Source organism: Thalassophryne amazonica, chromosome 14, assembly GCF_902500255.1.
Source record: "Thalassophryne amazonica chromosome 14, fThaAma1.1, whole genome shotgun sequence".
Classification (NCBI taxonomy): Eukaryota; Metazoa; Chordata; class Actinopteri; order Batrachoidiformes; family Batrachoididae; genus Thalassophryne; species Thalassophryne amazonica.
The window spans coordinates 94,713,237-94,737,127 of record NC_047116.1 but is presented as its reverse complement, the minus strand read 5'-3'; the positions used below and the strand labels follow the sequence as shown (position 1 = coordinate 94,737,127).

Here is a 23,891-nt window from a genome sequence, read left to right as displayed (position 1 = left end):
TCACTCCATACTCCACCAGCACCCCCCACAGTATCTCCCAGGAACCTGATAAATGCCTTCTTCAAGTCCACAAAACACAAGTAGACTGGGCATACTACCAGGCCACCTCCGGGATCCTTATAAGAGTGAAGAGCTGGTCGGTTGTTCCACGACAGAACCCGCAAGGATCCTCTTCCATCTGAGGTTTGACTATCAGCTGAACCGTCCGTTCCAGCACCCTGGAGAAGTTTACCAGGGAGGCTGAGTAGTGTGATGTCCCTGTAGCTGGCACAGGCTCCTTACACACTGAGCCGGACCTCCACACAATATTGACAAGACATCTCATCCAAGACAATCTCTCCACACCTACAGCCTTCATTTTTGGACAGATCTCATCAACCCCCAGGGCTCTGCCACTGCGAAGTTGTTTGACTACCTCAGTGACTTCCACCAGGGAAATGGATGATGATCTCCCAACACGTTCCAGCTCTGCCCCTACTATAGAGGGTGCTCCAGTCTGCTGCAGGAGTTCCTCAAAGTGTTCCATCCAGTACCCGATTACCTCCTCAGTTGAGGTCAACAGAGTCCCATCCTTACGTTTTCCTGAGGTGCCTCACGGTCCTCCAAAAGCACCTTGGTGCCAACCAAAAAGACCTTCTCCATTCCTGCTTCGAACTCCTCCCACACCTGCTGCTTTGCCTCCCTCACAGCAGAGGCACTTGGGTCTGTCGGTACCTTCCAACTGCCTCCAGAGTCCTCCAAGATAACATACCGCGGAAAGACTCCTTCAGTCGGACAGCTTCCCTGATCACTGGTGTTCCACCACGGTGTTTGAGGGTTTCCACCCCTTGAAGCACTTAAGACCTGCAGGCCATAGCTCCCCGCTGCAGCTTCAGCAATGGAAGCTTTGAACATTGCCCATTCTAGTCCAATGCTCCCAACCTCCACAGGGATGCTAGAAAAGCTCGGCCGGAGGTGCGAGTTGAACATCTGTCAGAGAGTAGGCTCCTGCAGACATTCCCAGTTCACCTGAACGGTCCGTTTGGGCTTACCAGGTCTCTGTCCAGATGGTGATCATTTGACAGCTCTACCCCTCTTCACCCAAGTGTCCAGAACATGTGGTCAATGATCCACAAAATGGATCATCAACCTTTGGCCTTGGGTGCTCTGGTACCATGTACACTTATGAGCATCCTTATGTTTGAACACTGTTAGTTATGGACAGTCCATTCCCAGCACACAAGTCTAATAACAAAAACGGCCACTCAGGTTTAGATCAGGGAGGCCATTCCTCCCAATCACAAAAATCTCCCAAAATTCCCTGTATAATTTCCTGTATTGTCATTTGTGTGTGTATCAGTGCACCTGATGCCAGCGGTTCCCCCTGTGGGTGGTGAGCCCACGAGGTTAAAATCATTACAGTAACCAGTTTTCACTGCAGACAAAAACTTACCTCTTCATGAGTTTATGTTTTTAAATTCCTGCACAGACTTTCAGTGAACTGCTGTCGTGTTTCTGGATATACGTACTGTGCAAAACTGTATCCCTCTGACAGAGTTTCCAAGCTTGTCCAGAGGAGGCGACCAGCACATGACACCCATTACGTTGGGTACAACCAGCAGGATCCCTCCTGCTACTCCGGACTTTGCAGGCAAACCAACCTGCAACAGGGAAAGACAACAATGGTTTACCTACATGAAGTTAACACCATTAAAAACAAAAAAGTAGTAGCAAGTTTTTGCGTCACTATCATTTTGAAGATGTGAATATGAGATAAATGAGATTCATCTCTTTACCAGCATAAACCTAGCAGAATGATTTGAAGACATGGGGGAAGACAACTTTACACAATTTTAAAATGTAACATAATTTGGGCAGAAAAGTGACTGAATGACAAAATGTTAGCAGCCAGATTCCAAGTTTTAACCTGGCATATAGAAATGTGGTTTATTTTACATCATGCATTTCCTGATTCTATTGGTTGAGATGGTGACATTCCAGCCATGTGCTGATTAAGGTACAGGAAAATTAGAAGTGATGATAATGAGGTGACAGCTGGCCAGATAGTACACCAAAGCACAAAACACCACCTACTATGTGTAAGCAACCTAACTGAAGATCAGACATCTCTTTGACCCTGTGGTTAGATTTAAACACTATGACCACTAAGTCAGCAAAGAGAAAAAAGAAAAACCCAAACTTAAATAAATTAAAATCCAAAATATGCCAACCATGGTTAACCCTTTCTTTAATACAGCCTGTTAAATGTGCACCGATGAATCATTGGTGTCTTACACCATAATGACACGGTGGTCTAGTGACCTCAACCTGTTTACAAAGAAATCAAAGCCCTTTGTTCCTTCAAACCTAAACCTTGTCCCACTTCAGTTATGGAGGAAGACCTAAGAGGTGGCTCTGCTGTACAGTCACACTGGGTCTGCTCCTCTGAGCAGTGAAGAGGCACATGCTGAGCAAATGGATGGGGTGTGACCTGAGCCACATGATGGATGGTGAATCTGGACCACTGCAGATACACGACAGCCAGAAGTGCCACTGCCAGAGGAGGTGATACAAGACTGACCTTGGACTCTGTGGGCTTGGCCTAAAGATGGACTTTTCACTTTTAGGTGTCCCCCCCTTTGTAACTACTTGCCACCTGTAAAATATAATTCCTCCAGCATGTCCTGGGTGTTCCCCTGGGCATCCTCCCAGTTGGATGTGCCTGGAAGAACTTCCACAAGGAGACGACCAAGTTGCATCCTCACCAGATGCCCGAATCACCTCAGGCGGCTCCATTTGAAGTGAAGAAGCAGCGGCTCTACTTGTCCTTCCCGGATAGTCAAGCATTTAACCCTGTCCAGGATTTTAAGCCCAGATGCCTAACAGAGTACTCTCAATCCCACCACCTCATTCTTTCAGCCATTCCCCAACGTTCAAGGCCAGAGGTGAGGACAGGAGTGTAAATCGACTGGGAAATTGAGAGTTTCGCTTTCTGGCTCAGTTCCTTCATTACCATGACAGTCCAGTACAGTGTCTGTAAAACATCAGACTTCACCCCAATCCATCTATCGAACTCATGGTCCAACTTATCCCCACTCAGTCGTTTTGACCGTTGGGGTTTTTCCATAATTATTGTATGGCTTTGCCTTACAATATAAAGCGCCTTGGGGCAACTGTTTGTTGTGATTTGGCGCTATATAAATAAAATTGATTTGACTCATGAACAAGACCCTGAGACACTCAAACCCCTAAACTTGAACCAATAACTCTCCCCTGACCCAGATGGGACAGTCCATCTTTTTCTGACAGAGAATCTTGATCTCAGATTTGGAGATGCTGATCCTCATCCCAGTTGATTCACACTCAGCCTCAAACCTGCCAGCTTTAAAGTCAATAACATGAAACAGAGACTACACTCAACTGCGAAGTGCAGACAAAATCTGATTTTATATAACATGACCAGTTTTAGACTGGTCAAGACTCACACCGTTCCAACTATGAACATTTTTAAGACCAGCTTCATTTGATTTCAGAACTTATGAAAATCAGAAAGGCTGAAAATATTTTCACACCGTCTCATTTCTCTGCCACCAAGAAGTGTTCGATGGAGCCGTCTGAGCAGACACCTCAGTTCAGACAGATGATGGGATATCACAGCTACACTACATTTTGTACGGTGCAATAAAAATGCTTCAGCTAATATCAACTGTGGGAATGTGCACGTAACTTACGTGGAAGGCAAACTGTCCTGAGAAGTCATACATGCCACAGGAATGCATGAGGCTCAAGGTGTTCCTCACCGCCTCCGGGCTCAGCACACGCTCACCCGTAATCGGGCAAATACCGCCGTTTGCAAGTGTGGCTGCCATGACACTGGCGCTCTCAGAGGTCACCTCAATGGAACATAGCTGGACGTTCAGAAACACAAAAATATGACATTTGTGTGATTGAAAAAAGAAAGCACAGGTTAGAGGAGATTAGGCAATTAAGCAGAGTATCGTTTAACACAATAAGTGTGTTCATCACTGCATGAGGTTTGTTCCTATAATGATTAAAAAAAAAAAAAAAAGCCTGAAGAAGTTTTTCCCTAATCACTGTGGCAGATGTGCTTGCTCATGGGGTTGGTATGATTTAAGTGTCACCCAGTTTGTGTGGTGTCCTGGGGTGAATCAAGTCCAGAAATGGTGTTTTATAAATAAATCAATTTCTCTTCTTTTGTTTTTGCCTTGAATTGCTATATCCACAGAACTATAACACGAAGGAGTAGAGAGTCCAGGCATAGACGTCTATGGAAATTATACCAACTGTTCAGCTAATGCAACCAACTCATAGGTTGTGCAGCTACATACTTGATGTACTGAAAATACAAGCCCAAATCAGAAAAAGTTGAAACAATCTGGAAAATATAGAAGGGGGAAAAATGCAGGGATGCTTATATTTACTTTGACATCTATGTCATTGCAGACAGGATGAACCAAAAGTATTTCATATTTTGTGTGGTCAAATTCATTTAAAATTGTTAATATACATAAAATTCCTGCATTTCTGGCCTGCAACACATTCAAATGAATAGACTTAATGTATTTAAAGAAAAAAAAGAAAAAAGATGTTCCAGGCCAAATTAGAACTAGTAATGTCATCAGGTGATTGTGATCATGATTTGGTGCAAAGACTTTTTACAAGAAAGGCTGAATCTTTGATGAATCAAAGGTGGAGAAAATCTAGTTTGCCAACAAACGTGAGAAAACGATTAAAAACATTTAAAGACAATGTTCCTCAAAGAAAGAGCAGATCAGAAGGGGTTTACATATTCCTCTACAGTTAATAAAATCATTAAATGATTCAAGGAATTTCAGTGTGTAACAGGCAAGGGTACAAGGCTAAGCTGAACACCCTTTCATCAATAGCTGATATAACCACATGAGATCACTTTGAGCAACCTTTGTCAAGCACTAAAGCAGAGTTATATTCACAAATCGCACTTAAAACTTTATTGTGCAAATAAAGCCTCACGTTAATACTGTCCAGGAGCAGTGTTAACATCTGTGGGCTCCGAGACATCTGGGATGCACCATCACATGATGGAAATGTGTACTGTAGTCAGATGACCCAGAATTCCAGTACTGGGATCTTAAACCATTATCTTTTCAAGGACCATCCATGCATGTTTTAACCAGACAATATAAAACCACATTCTGCACGCATTACAAAGGTGTGGCTGCAGAAGAGGGTATGGGTACAGGTACTGGACTGCCTGCAGCCTTGACTTGTCCCAAAGAATGTGTGGAGAAATTTTATTTTTGGGGGGGGGGGGGGGGGGGTGCAACAATGACGACACTGTACTACTACAACACTGACTACTGTACTACTTAAGACATGTTTGCTGGAAGAAGAATGGGACAAAGTGACACTTCATTGCTTGGTATCCTCAATGCCATGCAATCTTTTACAGTACATGTGGGGGGAAAAAAAAAAAAAAAAAAAAAGCAGTAGTAAAGCGGTAATTTTTTTTTTTAATCTGTTGCAGGATTGGATGTACATTAACAAAATAAATTGACCACACAAAACATGAAATATCTTTGATTCATACTATCTGCAAATGAAACCAATGCCAAAGCAAATTTAAGTCACTTTTTTTGCATTTTCCATACATTCTAGCTTTTTCTGATTTGGGGTTGTTCATATTTCAGACTTGTTTTCTCAGGAAGTGTCAGGATTTGGACTCCGTGTGCCATGTGTTCTGTTTTATTTTTATTTAGTTTGTATTTGTGATCAGTCTGGCCTCTTGTTCTGTCTTTCTGCTTGGGTTTTTCACTGTCCCAATCGTTCTTGTCTCTCTCTCTTGGTTTTGGTGGTGGGCGTTCCTCTGTCTGGCCACACCCTGGTTCTGGAAGTTTCACCTCACACCTGTTCTTGATTTGTAGCTCATCACCTGGGTGCTATATAAGCCTCACAGTTTGCTCTTGTCCCTCGCCAGATCGACGTGCCTTCAGTTTGTGTGTTTTTTGCCTTGCTCTCATTGCCTCACTGCGTTTTTTTTGAACACCTGCTTGTGTACCTCGACCACGCCTAAGCCTGATGTTTTTTTGTACTATTGCTCTTCTTGGCCTGTCTTTCTGTGTACCGACTCTTGCTAATAAATCCAGTAAACGTCTCAACTCTGAGCTGTGTTCCTGCGTCTTGCACTTGTGTCCAGTATGCTTTGCCGGTCAAACCTGATAGTGAGCCAACGTTGAATTTTAGCCAGCTGAAACAAAAACAGTGTGGACTGTCACATTTGATGAGTGAATGACAGAAACCTGGATTAGCCAAAGAATAACTTTTTTTTTTTTAATTGACATTCAAATATTTTGATTCGTCCTGACAAAGCTGTACTTGGACCAAGTTTCAAGATAACCACAACCCCTTCTCTTTTCAAAGACATGAGCCAAAATAAAGCTGATTATATACATGGGTTAATGCCAAAAACAATTAGCAGAATCATGAAGTATAAAAAAAGTTTCTACTGGTAACTCCAGTGTATGAGAGCAGAAACATGACCATGTTGATAAAAACAGTAAGATGTGACCAGCAGTGGAAGAAGAGCATCAAACAGACAATATTCTGTGATTAAAAATTAATGACACGGGGGGGGGGGGGGGGGGGGGGAAAGAGAAAATTCCTAATGCACTCACTTGAAAGTAGAAGTCCAACACAGAGGTCATGTCTGTCCCTTCTGGGAAACACTGCAGAACACCACAACAATTTAAAACAAAGCACACATAGATGAATGTTTATGACTTAGAACAAGTTGTAGCTTTGGCAAATACACTTTGGGAGTTTAAGAGTTTTTTTTTTTTTTTAGCAGAATTTGGCAACTGCACAGATCAGAAAGTCAAATGATGTCCTCTACTGACCTTTTTTTCTTTCAGGTAGTATCCAATAGCAAAATTCCTGTCTCCTGACTCACGCTCTGACTGGAATCTGTCACACAAAGAACAAACCAAACCCCATTACATGGAGGAAGAAAATATATGAAGTGTGTGCGTGCAGACTGAAATTCACTCGTCACATTTCTACTACAAGTTGACCTCTCAACATGAAGAAATCATAGTTAAAACTTAGAGCCATCATAAATCATGCAGGCAACCTTTACGTCACTGCACCTACACACTGAGGTGCAGTGACGTATAGTGTAGGTGAGTGAAGAGCAAACATTTAGACATTTGTCAACATGACACAAACTGTCTGGATTAAAAGGTACATCATTTTTGAAGAGGAGAGCAAATGTTATGTCCATCAAACAATGTGTTTTTAAACTTTTCATTGCTATTTATTTTATTAACAGACAGAAACATGCAAAAAAGAACTTGATATTACAACGCAAGTGTCATTTTTTTTGTCTATTCTTTCAATGCATCAAAGTCCAGTCAAAATGACAACGCGCGCTGCCTCTGGTGATAACTGCCAACAGCACCACTAGACTAAAAATTTCTGGGGAGAACCCTGATGAAGCTGTATAAATGGTGATACAACATGCAAAACATGCGCTGTGCACAATTTCTCCAATCACAGCCACAGAAGCCTGTAACTTCTTCTGGGTTGTCTGGGTGTCTTGGTGGCTTTCCTCACTCTTCTCCTTGCACAGTCACTCAGTTTTTGAGAACTGTCTACTCCACACAGATTTACCATAGAGTGTCATACTGTTTGTATTTCTTCATAACTGATGCAAATAAAGTTCAAGATATTCACAGTGACTTGGAAATGTTCATGTATCCATCCCCTGACTTAGTATTATAAGTGTTCCATTACTTATGCAACCCATCATCTTGGCTTTTATATTTTTAATTAATTTATGTCACGTTGTAGAGATATGCTTTGACTTTAAGGAAGATAATTTTAGAAATGTATTTATTTATTTATATTTGAGATGGCATAAACAAATTAAATGTGTGAAATACCAAGTGTTCCAACTGATGGCTGGGTAAGACATGGGAAATGAGAACAATGGGAGGGGCTGATGTTTGCCCCAATACCACAAATTTTAGTGATTGGAAAAAAAAAAAAAAATATATATATATATATATATATATATATATATATATATATATATATATATATATCTATACTATATATCTAATATATATATATATATATATATATATATATATATAATATATATATATATATATATATATATATATAGTCACAGTCTTCATTCGACTGATCGATGGCAGCAGGAGATGCAGGTATAACAATATCTGATTGTATCAAACAAAATACGGTGGGGTAAAAAAATTTAGTAAGTCCCTGATTGTGCAAGTTCTCCTACTTAGAAAGATGAGGACTCATTTTCATCACAGGTACACTTCAACTATGAGAGACAAAATGAGGAAAAAAATATCCAGGAAATCACACCGCAGGATTTTTAAAGAATTTATTTGTAAATTATGGTGGAAAGTAAGAATTTGGCCAATAACAAAAGTTCAACTCAATACTTTGTAAAATAATCTTTGTTGGCAATGACAGAGGTCAAACATCTTCACCAGGTTTGCACACACTAGCTGGCATTTTGCTCCATTCCTCCATGCAGATCTCCTCTAGAGCAGTGATGTTTTGGGGCTGTTGCTGGTCAAAATGGACTTTCAACTCCCTCAACAAGTTTTCTATGGGGTTGAGGTCTGGAGACTGGCTCGGCCACTCCAGGACCTTGAAATGCTTTTTACGGAGCCACACTTTCGTTGCCTGAGCAGTGTGTTTGGGATCATTGTCATGCTGGAAAACCCAGCCACATTGCATCTTCAATGCTCTCACTGATGGAAGGGGGTTTTGGCTTAAAATCTCATGATACATGGCCATGTTCATTCTTCCATTAACATGGATCAGTCATTCTGTCCCCTTTGCAGAAAAACAGCCCCAACGCATGATGTTTCCACCCCCATGCTTCACAGTAGATATGGTGTTCTTGGGGTGCAACTCAGAATTCTTCTTCTTCCAAACACGACGAGTTGAGTTTTTACCAAAATGTTCTAGTTTGGTTTCATCTGACGACATGATATTCTCCCAATCCTCTTCTGGATCATCCATATGCTGTCTGGCAAACTTCAGACGGGCCTGGACATGTACTGTCTTAATCAGGGGGACACGCCTGGCACTGCAGGATTTGAGTCCCTCTCTGCGTAGTTTGTAGCCTTTGTTACTTTGGTCCCACCTCTCTGCAGGTCATTCATCAGGTCCCTCCGTGTAGTTCTGGGATTTTTGTTCACTGTTCTCATGATCATTTTGACCCCACGGGATGAGATCTTGCGTGGAGCCCCAGATGGAGGGAGATTATCAATGGTCTTGTATGTCTTCCATTTTCTTACAATTGCTCCCACAGTTGATTTATTCACACCAACCTGCTTGACTATTGTAGATTCACTCTTCCCAGCCTGGTGCACATATACAATTTTCCTCCTGGTGTCCTTCGACAGCTCTTTGGTCTTGGCCATGGTTGAGTTTGGAGTTTGACTGTTTGAGGCTGTGGACAGGTGTCTTTTATACAGATAATGAGTTCAAACAGGTGTCATTAATACAGGTAACAGGTGGAGGACAGAAGAGCTTCTTGAAGAAGAAGTTACAGGTCTGTGAGAGCCAGAAATCTTGCTTGTTTGTGGGTGACCAAATACTTATTTTCCACCAAAATTTACAAATAAATTCTTTAAAAATCCTACAATGTGATTTCCTGGATTTGTTTTTCCCCTCATTTTGTCTCTCATAGTTGAAGTGTACCTATGATGAAAATTACAGACCTCTCTCATCTTTCTAAGTAGGAGAACTTGCACAATCAGTGACTGACTAAAGACTTTTTTACCGCACTGTATTTGGGTCCTGTCAGCTGTTAGAAATTAAAGTGTTAAAACAGGCAGCCCTCACATCTTTCATCATATTGCTAAAAGAAATTAAAAGCTCCTTTAAATAAAGGATGTGAACCTGGAGCTCTGCAGATTTCCACAAACGCTCCACTTTCTTTCAAGATCTCGTAAAACTGCGTATAGTCATTAGGCCAAGGGAGGAGTTATTCAGAGGGACGTGTCTAGTTTTTAAAAAGGACCCACTCTGTCCAAAATAGAAAGACAATGACGATTAAAATACTTAATTGTGTGGATCCATATCCACAATGCGTTTACATTATTAATGAATACTTTTCACTCTACGAGGTCTGTCCATAAAGTATCGTACCTTTTTATTTTTTTCAAAAACTATATGGATTTCATTCATATGTTTTTACGTCAGACATGCTTGAACCCTCGTGCGCATGCGTGAGTTTTTCCACGCCTGTCGGTGACGTCATTCGCCTGTGAGCACGCCTTGTGGAAGGAGTGGTCCCGCCCCCTCGTCGGATTTTCATTGTCTGGAAATGGCGGAATGAAAAGGACTTTTTTTCCATCAGAATTTTTTCAGAAGCTGTTAGAGACTGGCACCTGGAAACCATTCGAAAAATTTATCTGGCTTTCAGTGAAAATTTTACGGGCTTCACAGAGAATAAGGACTTTAATTACAGGTTTAAGGACCCCTTTAAAGGACGGTCGGTGCGCCGCGCTGCGAGCTGCGACGATGCGGCACAAACCACTGGATCATTTCTAAGCTGATGGCTCTGTGGATACGAGACCGTCGTGTGCTCTTTCTCTGGTTATCACAAGACCTGGACATCAGCCATTTTCCGGCAGATTTCACTTTTAACAAGAGATTGTCATGGAAAGCCGCGCGGAGGCTTCGCGTGTCACGACCGATTCGCTGATGAAGCGAGACAAAGGAACACCTCCGTTTCGGAGTGTTAGAGGACAAGTTGGGACATGTCCAGCTCTCCACAAGTTCTTTTATACTCACTCGACTGGTAAGCACTGAAGCCGAGATAGACATGTCCCAACTTGTCCTCTAACACTCCGAAACGGAGGTGTTCCTTTGTCTCGCTTCATCAGCGAATCGGTCGTGACACGCGAAGCCTCCGCGCGGCTTTCCATGACAAAATCTCTTGTTAAAAGTGAAATCTGCCGGAAAATGGCTGATGTCCAGGTTTTGTGATAACCAGAGAAAGAGCACACGACGGTCTCGTATCCACAGAGCCATCAGCTTAGAAATGATCCAGTGGTTTGTGCCGCATCGTCGCAGCTCGCAGCGCGGCGCACCGACCGTCCTTTAAAGGGGTCTTTAAACCTGTAGTTAAAGTCCTTATTCTCTGTGAAGCCCGTAAAATTTTCACTGAAAGCCAGATAAATTTTTCGAATGGTTTCCAGGTGCCAGTCTCTAACAGCTTCTGAAAAAATTCTGATGGAAAAAAAGTCCTTTTCATTCCGCCATTTCCAGACAATGAAAATCCGACGAGGGGGCGGGACCACTCCTTCCACAAGGCGTGCTCACAGGCGAATGACGTCACCGACAGGCATGGAAAAACTCACGCACGAGGGTTCAAGCATGTCTGACGTAAAAACATATGAATGAAATCCATATAGTTTTTGAAAAAAATAAAAAGGTACGATACTTTATGGACAGACCTCGTATAAATGATGATACACTGAAGTAGGTTTTGAAATCAATTTAAAATGCAGCGCACAAGCAAAAGCCAAGAAAAGAACTAAAATATTACACATAATTATAATATACATATTATAATTATAACAGCATCTGAACTAAATGACTCAAGTTTTAAATCAGCAGAAAATGTGAGAGCAAATCACATGAGGAGCAGATGGACAATCCAGATTAAGAGACTATTTTAAAAGAATATAAACATGATCACAAATAAAGATGTCCTCAGAATAAAAACAGCTAAGAAAACAGGCTTAGAAGCAATGTCCTATCTTGCTAAACATCCCACTGATGTGATGCCGCCCTCAGAATTTCTTAGCAATCTGGCTGAGATCATTTTATCCAATTTTTTTTTTTTTTCAAATATTCTGGCAAATTTTATTTACAACTACAAGGGACTGCAATGGGGAGTGCTTTTGCTCCATCGTACGCCTGTTTAGTGATGGTTTTTGGGAAGAGAAACATGTCTTCAGTATTGAAAATAACCCTTTTCACTCTAAAATATCATTATGGCGTAGGTATATTGATGATGTCCTCTTAATTTGAAAGGGCACACTCGATGAGTTACATCAATTTCTGAATTATGTTAATTCCACCACAGATTCTTTTACTATGAATTATAACTTTCACTCCATTGATTTTCTGGATCTTACTATTTATAAGGATGGAAACAATTCTTTGCAATCCACCATTTACAGCAAACCTCTTAGCAGAAATACTTTGAGAGCAGACAGTAACTATCAGCCTCATCTAGTTCGTAATGTACCAGTGGGCCAGTTTTTGCGAGTTAGAAGAAACTGTAGTATTACTACTGACTATGTCAAAAGCCGTTCATCGAGCACGTCAGTCTGAACAATGTGGTTATGATATCATGATCAACTGGTCGATCGCATGACACTGGTGCTGTCACGGACAGTGCTGCTATAATGGATTGATGCAAAAGGTGGCAGCACTGCACCAATAAGGATGTCGGCTGCTGTTAAACATGATAAAAGAAGAAGACGGCTCTTCTATGGTGCAGGATGCAGAGGAGAAAAAATTAAAATAAGAAAAAGTTTTTGAAGTAACATAACAGCTTAAAGAGCTGTAATAAGTTATACTCTGGACAAAAACGGTATGTAAACAGTTCAAAAGTCTATTTTTATCAATTTATTTTTTGTGCATTTGTTGTGTTTGTGAACGCAAATAGTGAGCCGTTAGCTCAGTTAAACTGTGGCTATTAATACTGTGATTTCCTGCTTTTGATAAAGTTGACAGTATTTGTGGTTTTATTTTATTTATTTTTCGTTATTCCATGTGCAGCTGGAGGACTGCTGCACACCAACGTTAGGTGGCTCAGCAGAGGTAAATGTCTAACGGTTGAATAAATTTAAGAAGGGGGTTTAAGTTTAATAAGGGGGACCGGAGGGTGTGTTCCAACTATAGGGGGATCACTTTCCTCCGCCTCCCCGGTAAGGTCTATTCCATAGTACTGGAGAGAAGAATTCGACGGATGGTCGAACCTCGGATTCAGGAGGAGAGGTGTGGTTTTCGTCCTGGTCGCGGCACACTGGACCAGCTCTACACGCTCCATCAGGTGCTCGAGGGTTCATGGGAGTTTGCCCAACCAGTCCACATGTGTTTTGTGGATCTGGAGAAGGCGTTCGACTGTGTCCCTTGGGGCACCCTGTGGGGGTCCAGGGTCCTTTGCTAAGGGCTATCCGGTCCCTGTATGACCGCAGCAGGAGCTTGGTTCGCATTGCCGGTAGTAAGTCAAACCTGTTTCCAGTGCACGTTGGCCTCCGCCAGGGCTGCCCTTTGTCACCGGTTCTGTTCATTATTTTTATGGACAGAATTTCTAGGCGCAGCCAGGGAGTAGAGGAGGTCTGGTTTAGGAACCACAGAATCTCGTCTCTGCTGTTTGCGGATGATGTGGTTCTGTTGGCTTCATCAAATCAGGAGCGGTTTGCAGACCAGTGTGAAGCGTCCGGGATGAAAATCAGCACCTCCAAATCTGAGGCCATGGTTCTCGACCGGAAAAAGGTGCTTTGCCCTCTTCAGGTCGGTGGAGTGTCCTTGCCTCAAGTGGAGGAGTTTAAGTATCTCGGGGTCTTGTTCACGAGTGAGGGACAGATGGCGCGTGAGATCGATAGACGGATCGGTGCAGCATCTGCAGTGATGTGGTCGCTGTATCGGACCGTTGTGGTGAAGAGAGAGCTGAGTAGGGGCAAAGCTCTCGATTTACCGATCGATCTACGTTCCGATCCTCACCTATGGTCATGAGATTTGGCTCACGACCGAAAGAACGAGATCGCGAGTACAAGTGGCCGAGATGAGTTTCCTCTGCAGGGTGGCTGGGCGCTCCCTTAGAGATAGGGTGAGGCGCACGGTCACTCGGGAAGAGCTCGGAGTCGAGCCGCTGCTCCTCCACATCGAAAGGAGTCAGTTGAGGTGGCTCGGGCATCTTTTCCGGATGTCCCTGGACGCCTCGCTGGAGACGTGTTCCGGGCACGTCCCATTGGGAGGAAGCCCCGGGGAAGACCCAGGACACGCTGGAGGGACTACATCTCTCGGCTGGCTTGGGAACGCCTTGGGATTCCCCCGGAGGAGGGTGTGTGGATCGGGAGGTCTGGGCGGCTTTGCTTGAGCTGCTGCCCCCGCGACCCGACTCCGGATAAAGCGGAAGAAAATGGATGGATGGATGGATGGTTGAATAAATTGTTGCCCAAAATTTAATAAAAAAATTTCTGAAACGTTCAAACCATGCTGAATATGCACAGCTTTTGGATTCGGCCTTTCTTATTTCTTGCCTCCTCTCAGTGCCAGAAGTCCCACTAAGGTAGGGGACAACTTGTCCAACTTTAATTAGCCGCCATTATTCTTTATTCTTCATTCTTCTGGCTGCTCCCGTTAGGGGGTGCCACAGCAGATCAATCGTTTCCATCTCACCCTGTCCTCTGTATCCTCTGTCTCAACCACCTGCATGTCCTGCCTCAGCACATCCATAAACCTCCTCATTGGCCTCCCTCTTCTCCTCCTGCCTGGTGGCTCCATCCTCAGCATCATCCTCCCTATATACCCTGGGTCCCTCCTCTGCACATGTCCAAACCATCCCACCTGAGTTGTCCTAATCTTGTCCATTCTCGTCACTCCCAAAGAGAATCTCAATATCTTCAGCTCTGCCACCTCCAGCTCCACCTCCTGTCTTTTTGTTAGTGCCACCATCTCTAAGCTGTCCAACATACAACCCCTGGCAATAATTATGGAATCACCAGCCTCAGATGATGTTCATTCAGTTGTTTAATTTTGTAGAAAAAAAGCAGATCACAGACATGACACAAACTAAGTCATTTTCAAATGGCAACTTTCTGGCTTTAAGAAACACTATAAGAAGTCAGGAAAAAACAATTGTGGCAGTCAGTAACGGTTACTTTTTTAGAACAAGCAGAAGGAAAAAAATATGGACTCACTCAATTCTGAGGAATAAATTATGGAATCACCCTGTAAATTTTCATCCCCAAAACTAACACCTGCATCAAATCAGATCTGCTCATTAGTCTGCATCTAAAAAGGAGTGATCACACCTTGGAGAGCTGTTGCACCAAGTGGACTGACATGAATCATGGCTCCAACACGAGAGATGTCAGTTGAAACAAAGGAGATGATTATCAAACTCTTAAAAGAGGGTAAATCATCACGCAATGTTGCAAAAGATGTTGGTTGTTCACAGTCAGCTGTGTCTAAACTCTGGACCAAATACAAACATGGGAGGTTGTTAAAGGCAAACATACTGGTAGACCAAGGAAGACAAAGCGTCAAGACAGAAAATTTAAAGCAATAAGTCTCAAAAATCGAAAATGCACAACAAAACAAATGAGGAATGAATGGGAGGAAACTGGAGTCAACGTCTGTGACTGAACTGTAAGAAACCGCCTAAAGGAAATGGGATTTACATACAGAACGAAAGCCATCATTAACACCTAAACAGAAAAAAACAAGGTTACAGTGAGCTAAGGAAAAGCAATCGTGGACTGTGGATGAAGTCATATTCAGTGATGAATCTCGAATCTGCATTGGGCAAGGTGATGATGCTGGAACTTTTGTTTGGTGCCGTTCCAATGAGATTTATAAAGATGAGAACATGTAAATTTCCACAGTCATTGATGATATGGGGCTGCATGTCAGGTAAAAGCACTGGGGAGATGGCTGTCATTACATCATCAGTAAATGCAAAAGTTTACGTTGATATTTTGGACACTTTTCTTATCCCATCAATTGAAAGGATGTTTGGGGATGATGAAATCATTTTTCAAGATGATAATGCATCTTGCCATAGAGCAAAAACTGTGAAAACATTCCTTGCAAAAAGACACATAGGGTCAATGTCATGGCCTGCAAATAGTCCGGATCTTAATCCAATTGAAAATCTTTGGTGGAAGTTGAAGAAAATGGTCCATGACAAGGCTCCAACCTGCAAAGCTGATCTGGCAACAGCAATCAGAGAAAGTTGGAGCCAGATTGATGAAGAGTACTGTTTGTCACTCATTAAGTCCATGCCTCACAGACTGCAAGCTGTTATAAAAGCCAGAGGTGGTGCAACAAAATACTATTGATGTGTTGGAGCGTTCTTTTGTTTTTCATGATTCCATAATTTTTTCCTCAGAATTGATTGATTCCATATTTTTTTCCCCTCTGCTTGGTCTAAAAACGTAACCATTACTGACTGCCACAATTTTTTTCCTGATTTCTTATAATGTTTCTTAAAGCCAGAAAGTTGCCATTTGAAATGACTTTAATTTTGTGTCATGTCTGCGATCTGCTTTTTTTCTACAAAATTAAACAACTGAATGAACATCCTACGAGGCCGGTGATTCCATAATTTTTGCCAGGGGTTGTAGCTGGTCTCACTACTGTCTTGTAAACTTTCTCCTTCACTCTTGTTGATATTCTTCGGTCACAAATCACTCCTGCCACCTTTCTCCACCCTGCCTGCACTCTTTTCTTCACCTCTCTACCACACTCTCCATTACTTTGAACAATTGACCCCAAATATTTAAACTCCTCTACTTTCACCACCTCTACTCCTTGTAACTGCACTATTCCACTGGGCTCCCTCCCATTCACACACATGTACTCAGTCTTGCTTCTACTGACTTTCATTCCCCTTCTCTCCAAAGCATATCTCCACCTCTCCAGACTAGACTCAACTTGCCCTACTCTCACTTCAGATCATAATGTCATCTGCAAACATCATAGTCCATGTGGACTCCTGTCTGATCTCATCCGTCAACCTGTCCATCACCACTGCAAACAAGAAAGGACTCAGAGCTGATCCTTGGTGTAATCCCACCTCCACCTTGAATGAGTGTCATTCCGACTGCGCATCTCACCGCTGTCACACTATTCTTGTACATGTCCTGCACTACCCTAACACTTCTCTGCCACTCCAGACTTCCTCATACAATACCACAGCTCTTCTCTTGGCACCCTATCATAAGCTTTTTCTAAGGCCACAAACACACAATGTAACTTTCTGTCGTCCTGTACTTTTCCAACAGTATTCTCAGAGCAAACATTGCATCTGTAGTGCTCTTTCTCAGCATGAAACCATATTGCTGCTCACAGATCTTCACCTGTTTTCTAAGCCTAGCTTCTACTACTCTTTCCCATAACTTCATGCTGTGGCTGATCAGCTTTATGCCTCTAGTTACTGCAGCTCTGCACATCACCTTTGTACTTGAAAATAACCAGCACACTTCGTCTCCACTCCTCAGGCATCCTCTCACTTTCCACTCTTCATCCTCTTCATAGCGGCCCTCACTTCTTCCTTACTGATCTCTTGTACTTCCCGATTTACTCTCACCACATCATCCATTTTCTTTAGTCATCAGCTCTTCAAAATATTCCCTCCACCTTCTCAGCACACACTCCTCACTTGTCAGCACATTACCATGTGCATCTTTTACCACCCTAACCTGCTGCACATCCTTTCCAGCTCTGTCCCTTTGTCTGGCCAATCGGTACAAGTCCTTTTCTCCTTCCTTACTATTCAACTTCTTGTACAGCTCGCAATATGCCTTTTCCTTCGTTTTTGCCACTTCTCTTTTCGCCTTACGCAGCATCTCCTTGTACTCCTGTCTACTTTCTTCATCTCTCTGACTATCCCAAAACTTTCACCAACCTCTTTCTCCTTATGCTTTCCTGGACCTCTTCAGTCCACCACCAAGTCTCCTTGTCTTCCTTCCAGGGCCGGCCCAAGCCTTTATGGGGCCTTAAACAGAATTTCATTTGGGGGGCCCCCCTACCATCACCTCAGCACCAGATGACTCATTATTCCATAGGCTACACTGTTATGTGTCTAATGTACCCACAATCATTAGCATTATTTGTAATTATCTTACATCATACAGGTGTCATTCTTGTTTTTAACCTTAAAGGGGTAGCAAACTCAAATATGTTTTAATTAACTTCTACATACAGAGTGATGTATAAGTATGGCTCATTAATTTAACTATTTGAAAGTAACATCAGCAGGCAGGAGACTGCATTTATAGTAAACACGTTAAATAGTTTAATTTCTTTCAGATGTGCAATGGTGTGCAAAATGTTCAATATCCAAATACAAAATAGAATCAAATGATACACATTATCTTACAGAAAAATAAAGTTGTAATCAAAATTAAATACTTAAATAATAAATACAATACTTAAATAATCTCCAAAATGAACACAGAAATCCATGACATAACAGCAATGTTTGTGCATAGCAACGCACAAACATTGCACTGGGGCTTTAACTTTGGCCTGCAAACCACTGACAGCTGAGCTACTTTTCCCCACCTTTTGCCCAAATTAATCTGAGGAGTTGATCTGCCCTGCTGTTTAAGTTTTTCTTCGTAAGGAAGACTATCAAATGATTTCGCCAAAATCCGGTCAACAGCATTCAAATTGTCTTCCATTATGTGCAGCTTGCTACCTTGCTAGCTCACTAGCTGGGACTGGCGCGAGGCTAGTGTGAAGTGTGTCCGCCTGTGAGTGCTTTGTGACGGTGGAGGAGCTCAGCAGCACCCGCTGCTCGGTAGGGACAGAAGTCAGTCTCCAAACACAAGCAGCTACAAAAAAAAAAAACACCAGAAATAGAAGCTTGATTTGTCGCTAATCGTTTTTAACAAAGAAAATGCCACTAAGAGGATTAGGAAAGTCTCCGGTTCAACTCAAAACAGAATGAAAATTAAAAAATGCGCCCACGGATGTTTACACCAAAAGATGATTCGCTCATTTCGCTGTCAATCAAAAAGGGATTCCGCCTCAGACAGATCATCCAATCATCATGCAGAAGCTGAGCGTCCGGGCCCGCCGAGGCCCGCCCACTATCCCATAGACCCCCAGACACGCTGAGCGTCCGATGGGCGGGACAAAGCCCAGCATTTATCCAATGACTCGTCTCGTTTCGCTGCGTGCTTTGTGTCGCTACACTGTTTAAAGCACTGTGAAGCTGCGGGTTTGAGTGAGAGGAAAGCCGCGTCGTTACCAGTAAGAAGGTGATTCTGAACAAAAGTTGAGCGCGTTGTAGCGCACATTTAGTCAATCACATGTACACACAACAGTATATATTTGATCACTTATTTTTTGACATTTTAGAGGAAGCTGAGCTTCCCCTGCAGTCTTAGAGCAATCGCCTCTGACTTTAATACACCTAAAGCACTTTAAACGAATGGAGCATTTTGCAAATAACAAAAAAAATTGTAATATTGGACATGCAAACCTAACTTTGTCTTGTTTTTTCTCGTCTTCCAACTTCTTCTTTTTTCTTTTCTCCGCTCCAGAGGGATCATTTCTTTTCTGAGACATGACTTACACTCACTTCATTCCTCACAATTAGTCATCGACCTCCTGACCCAAGCGGTGTATCTACATTTGCCCAACGGTGGCAGCAGCCAACAGGAGGCATCAATTAACCTAGTATTGGTATTTTGTCAAAATGAATTTATTTTTTTCGGGTGTAATACAATTTCGTTTAAATTATTCAATATTATTTTAATTTCATGTATATATTTACTTTTTATCACAACGTCTCGGTGCTCTCGGGGCCCCCTGGTGGCGTGGAGGCCCTAAGCCACCGCGTAGTTAGCGTATGCCTTGGGCCGGCTCTGCTTCCTTCCACTGTCCAGATGTCATACCCAGTACTGTCCTAGCTGTCTCCCTCACCACATCTGCAGTACTTTTCCAGTTGTCCAAAATTGCTTCCCCTCCAACCAGTGCTTCTCTCACCTGCTCGCTAAATTTCACACAACAGTCTTCCTCCTTTAGCTTCCACCATCTGATCCTTTGTTGAGCTCTCTCTCTTCTTCTTTACCTCTACAGTCATCCTACAAACCCCCATCCTATGCTGTCTAACGACTCTCCTGCCACCACTTTACAGTCTGATTTCTTTTACCTTGCATCTCCTATAAATAATGTAGTCCACCTGTGTGCACATTCCTCCACTCTTATGTTACCCTGTGCTCCTAACTTTTGTTAAAGTAGGTATTCACCACAGCCATTTCCATCCTTTTTACAAAATCAACTACCATCTGTCTAAGCCTACTTGTGCTTATTCTTTGCACATTTACTTCAATAATGCATTATTATTGTTAAAACTATATCTTAACAAAAATTGTGTTATATTGGTGCACAATAAATTGTGGCTACACTATGGCGTTCGATATGGCTTGCTAGATCTCGATACACTGTCAACTTTAAAAGTAGATCTCAGTTCAAAAAAGGTTGGGCACCCCTGCTCTCCCAGATAAGAGAACTGAGCTGCCAACTTTCTTTTGGAGAGACTTACGTGGCATTGCTGAAACCCACATACTCGTTTCCTGACATCTGTTTCAGGAAGTTCATCATCTGGAAGGAAAAACAAAGCAAATCAAAGAACTGAGTAATTGTTACAAGTTGATATTGGTGACTTTTCCTTTAAATCTCAGTCAAGGAAAAATCCTAATGTTCCATGACACTTTAGCCTCGTTCACATTACCACTCAAAATCAGATTTTTAACATATCCAGATTGTGTCCAGCTTGATTTTTGTTTGGTAGTCTGTAAATATCCAGGTCATGGTATCTTACCCCCCACCTCACCATGGACAGATTTTCCATATATGTCAATCAAACTGTACTTCATCTGGGACCATGAGACAGCCATGAGAAAGAGTTTAAAGGTTGCTAGTATCTTGATTATAAAGGTATCCTGATTGGGTCTGGTCAAGGTTTGGGTAAGCTTTAATCAGTGCTGCCTTGTAGGAATGCTGCCTTTCAGGGGTGGGGGGGGGAATCTACTGCTACACAGGTACACGAAGGTTTGCACCACGACATGATCATTTCAGACAGAAACTGGCACAGTTGGCTGCCGTCCATGTTTTTCCTGGACGTACCCTGCTACCATAGCAATCAATATGGACAAGACTATGTCAATGTGGACAGAGATCAGATCTGGTCACTTGCTATACACTCACCGGCCACTCTATTAGGTACACCTGCTCCACTGCTTATTAACACAAATAGCTAATCAGCCAATCACATGGCAGCGACTCAATGCATTTAGGCATCTAGACATGGTGAAGATGACTTACTAAAGTTCAAACAGAGCATCAGAATGGGGGGAAAAGGGGGGATTTAAGTGACTTTGAACATGGCTACTGGGATTTTCACACACAACTATCTCTAGGGTTTACAGAGAACGGCCCAAAAAAGGAGAAGATATCCAGTGAGCGGCAGTTGTGCGGACAAAAATTCCTTGTTGATGTAAGAGGAGAATGGACAGACTGGTTGAATGAGCGACTGTCTGATGCCATCATATGAATATGGACCAACACCTCTGAGGAATGTTTCCAACACCTTGTTGAATCTATGCCATGAAGAATTAAGGCAGTTCTGAAGATAAAAGGGGGGCCAACCTGGTACTAGCAAGGTGTACCTAATAAAGTGGTCGGTGAGCATATATAATGTGGGCAATCAGTGAGACTAATTTGAATTAGGTTTTCAATAAATCTGATTTGAACTGGCAGTGTAAACAAGGCCTTTGACAGGGACCAAGGTTTCAGCAGAGTTTTGAGTTCCTTAAAGAATACTGAACAAAACTAGCTTGGGTGTCACATTTAACAGTTTTGTTAAGATATTCTGTTTTCAGTGATTTAGAAACTTAACAGTATTTGTAAAATTGAGCTTTCACCCAAAGTACTATTAGACCAAAGACAATGTCACTATAGACCAACAAAAAAAGAAGTTACACTGAAAAGCAGAGATTAAGATTAAGCAGAGATTTAACAACAGTTGAGCTTTGAATACTTACATAGTCAAATTTTTCAGCATTACTTGCACCTTGCTGAGAAGGAGGGGGGGAAAAAAAAATCCATCACTTTTTCCAATAAGAAAAATTCATAATCAAATAATTTAGAGGAAACATAACCGTGTCATAATGTTAACAGTGAAATAATACAAGCTATACTGCTGACCAAATAAATACAAAAATAGCAGGCATGAACAAATTTTGAAAACTAGACAGAAGAATCACTTGAGCTTAGCAAAAGATTTCATGTGCAGATGTAAAATATTGGCTTGCAAACAAGATGCAAAGATTGAAATCTTTTGGCATTAAATGGAGATTAAATAAACGTGCATTACCACAGCTTAGTCAGGTAATCTGCATTAAATGAATGTTTACTTTTTTTCATTAAAATGCTCATTTAAGGTTTAAACAGAGATATTAATAAAAAATAAAAAGACACTTTCAAAAGCTGCAGTCGTCCTGACTATGGATGTATGTTTTAACATAACGTCAGACAGCACGGAGACGCGCGTGTGTGCGTTTGTGTTATTACAGTGTTAGGTGTGTGTGAGCACGTGTTTCTACTGCAGCTCAGGTGTCATTTGTGCAGATAGACTGTTGGCCAAAACAAAAGGGAAGAAGGGAAGGAAAGCAGGAATGTTTCCTGTGATAACACATTTCACAGCTTGTGGTGGACTGGATATTTAATCATATCACAAGCTCACTGATGCTGCTTCCCAAAAAAGAAAAAGCATCAGTACAATCACTGACACACATGCACATTTGTGTGTATGAAAATAAATAAAAATCATTATGTTCTGGGCACTGAGACATTTTTAACATTTCAGATACTGATCTGGTGCAACACTTAAGTGTGCAAATCAAAACATGTTACTGATGGAGATGTTAGAGTCACTAAATGGAGTTTCTACAGAGGTGATTAGAGGAGGAAGAGAGAAGAAGAGGTCAGGGGATGGGGAAATTGAGGAGATCAATATGGGAAAAGGAAGAAAAAAATTACCAACGTCATTTGACCTGCAGCAGCAGTCATTATTTCCCACAGTTCCTACGTCTGGAAAATATGTAACAACATACAAAAACAGCAACATGTAGCCTTCAAGCACCATTTAACAACAGTTTGACCCACCATGCATTCTGCCAGGCTGACCCCCCCACAGAGATTAAAATCTAGCTGGCTAACCTGACCAGCGCAGTGACATTGTGCTTCAGGTAAGAAAAATATAAAACACATCAACATACTGATGGCAAGCAAAAGGGACACAGAAACAGATGACTGTGCTGACATATAGTACTGTGCAAAAGCTTTACACACACTGTCATTCTGGTTAAAAAAAACAAAGTGCAAATTTTATTTACTGATTTTTTTTTTGGGGGGGGGGGTGTCCCTCTAAATTGTTCAAATGGTCCTAAAAACAGAAATGTTTTATCAATTCAACTAAAGGAGTATAAAAATCCTAATTAAATCCATCTCTTTTTTTTTATGAATTGCAAATTTAATAAGAAATTGTGCTTTTATTACACAAATTCTTTAAGTACTTAGCAGCTTTTCTTTAATGTTTTAGCCATATTAAAAGTGCTTAAAACCTTTGCCCAATGCTGTATTTAAGGCGCTTTTCTTTAGAGTGTTTTTTTATTCCATATAACAGGTTTGCTGTATGAAACCCCCCCCCACCGAATAAATAAAATGATTGGTGCACAACAGTTTGTCCCGACTGATGAAATTACAGGCAGTAACACGTCACCTGAACATGGAAGGTCGACTATTCTGGACCAACGTCATTTGAAATTTGGAGTATTAAATGGTACATACAGTGCATTTAGAAAGTATTCACAGCACTTCACTTTTTCCACATTATGTGTCAGTCTTATTCCAAAACAAAGTAAATTCATTTTTCCCCCTCAAAATTCTACTCACAACACCCCATAAGGACAACACGAAAAAAAGCTTTTTTTATTTTTGCTAATTTATTTAAAAAAAAACAAAGCTAAGAAATCACATGTATGCAAGTATTCAGAACCTTTGCTCAATACTTTGTTGATGCATCTTTGGCGGCAACT

General features: G+C 41.8%; 1 protein-coding gene across 3 annotated transcripts in view; it reads right to left on the bottom strand.

The window, feature by feature from the left end:
- glsb (glutaminase b) overlaps positions 1-23,891 on the bottom strand; it is a 77,942-nt gene that overhangs the window by 22,694 nt on the left and 31,357 nt on the right. For all 3 annotated transcript variants that reach the window (XM_034186868.1, XM_034186867.1, XM_034186866.1), the window contains exons 8-13: positions 21,837-21,869; positions 20,336-20,394; positions 6,876-6,942; positions 6,654-6,704; positions 3,711-3,887; positions 1,509-1,640 (exon numbers count right to left, since the gene is read on the bottom strand). In XM_034186868.1, the coding sequence (XP_034042759.1) occupies positions 1,509-1,640; positions 3,711-3,887; positions 6,654-6,704; positions 6,876-6,942; positions 20,336-20,394; positions 21,837-21,869 (519 nt within the window). The remainder of the gene's footprint in view (positions 1-1,508; positions 1,641-3,710; positions 3,888-6,653; positions 6,705-6,875; positions 6,943-20,335; positions 20,395-21,836; positions 21,870-23,891) is intronic.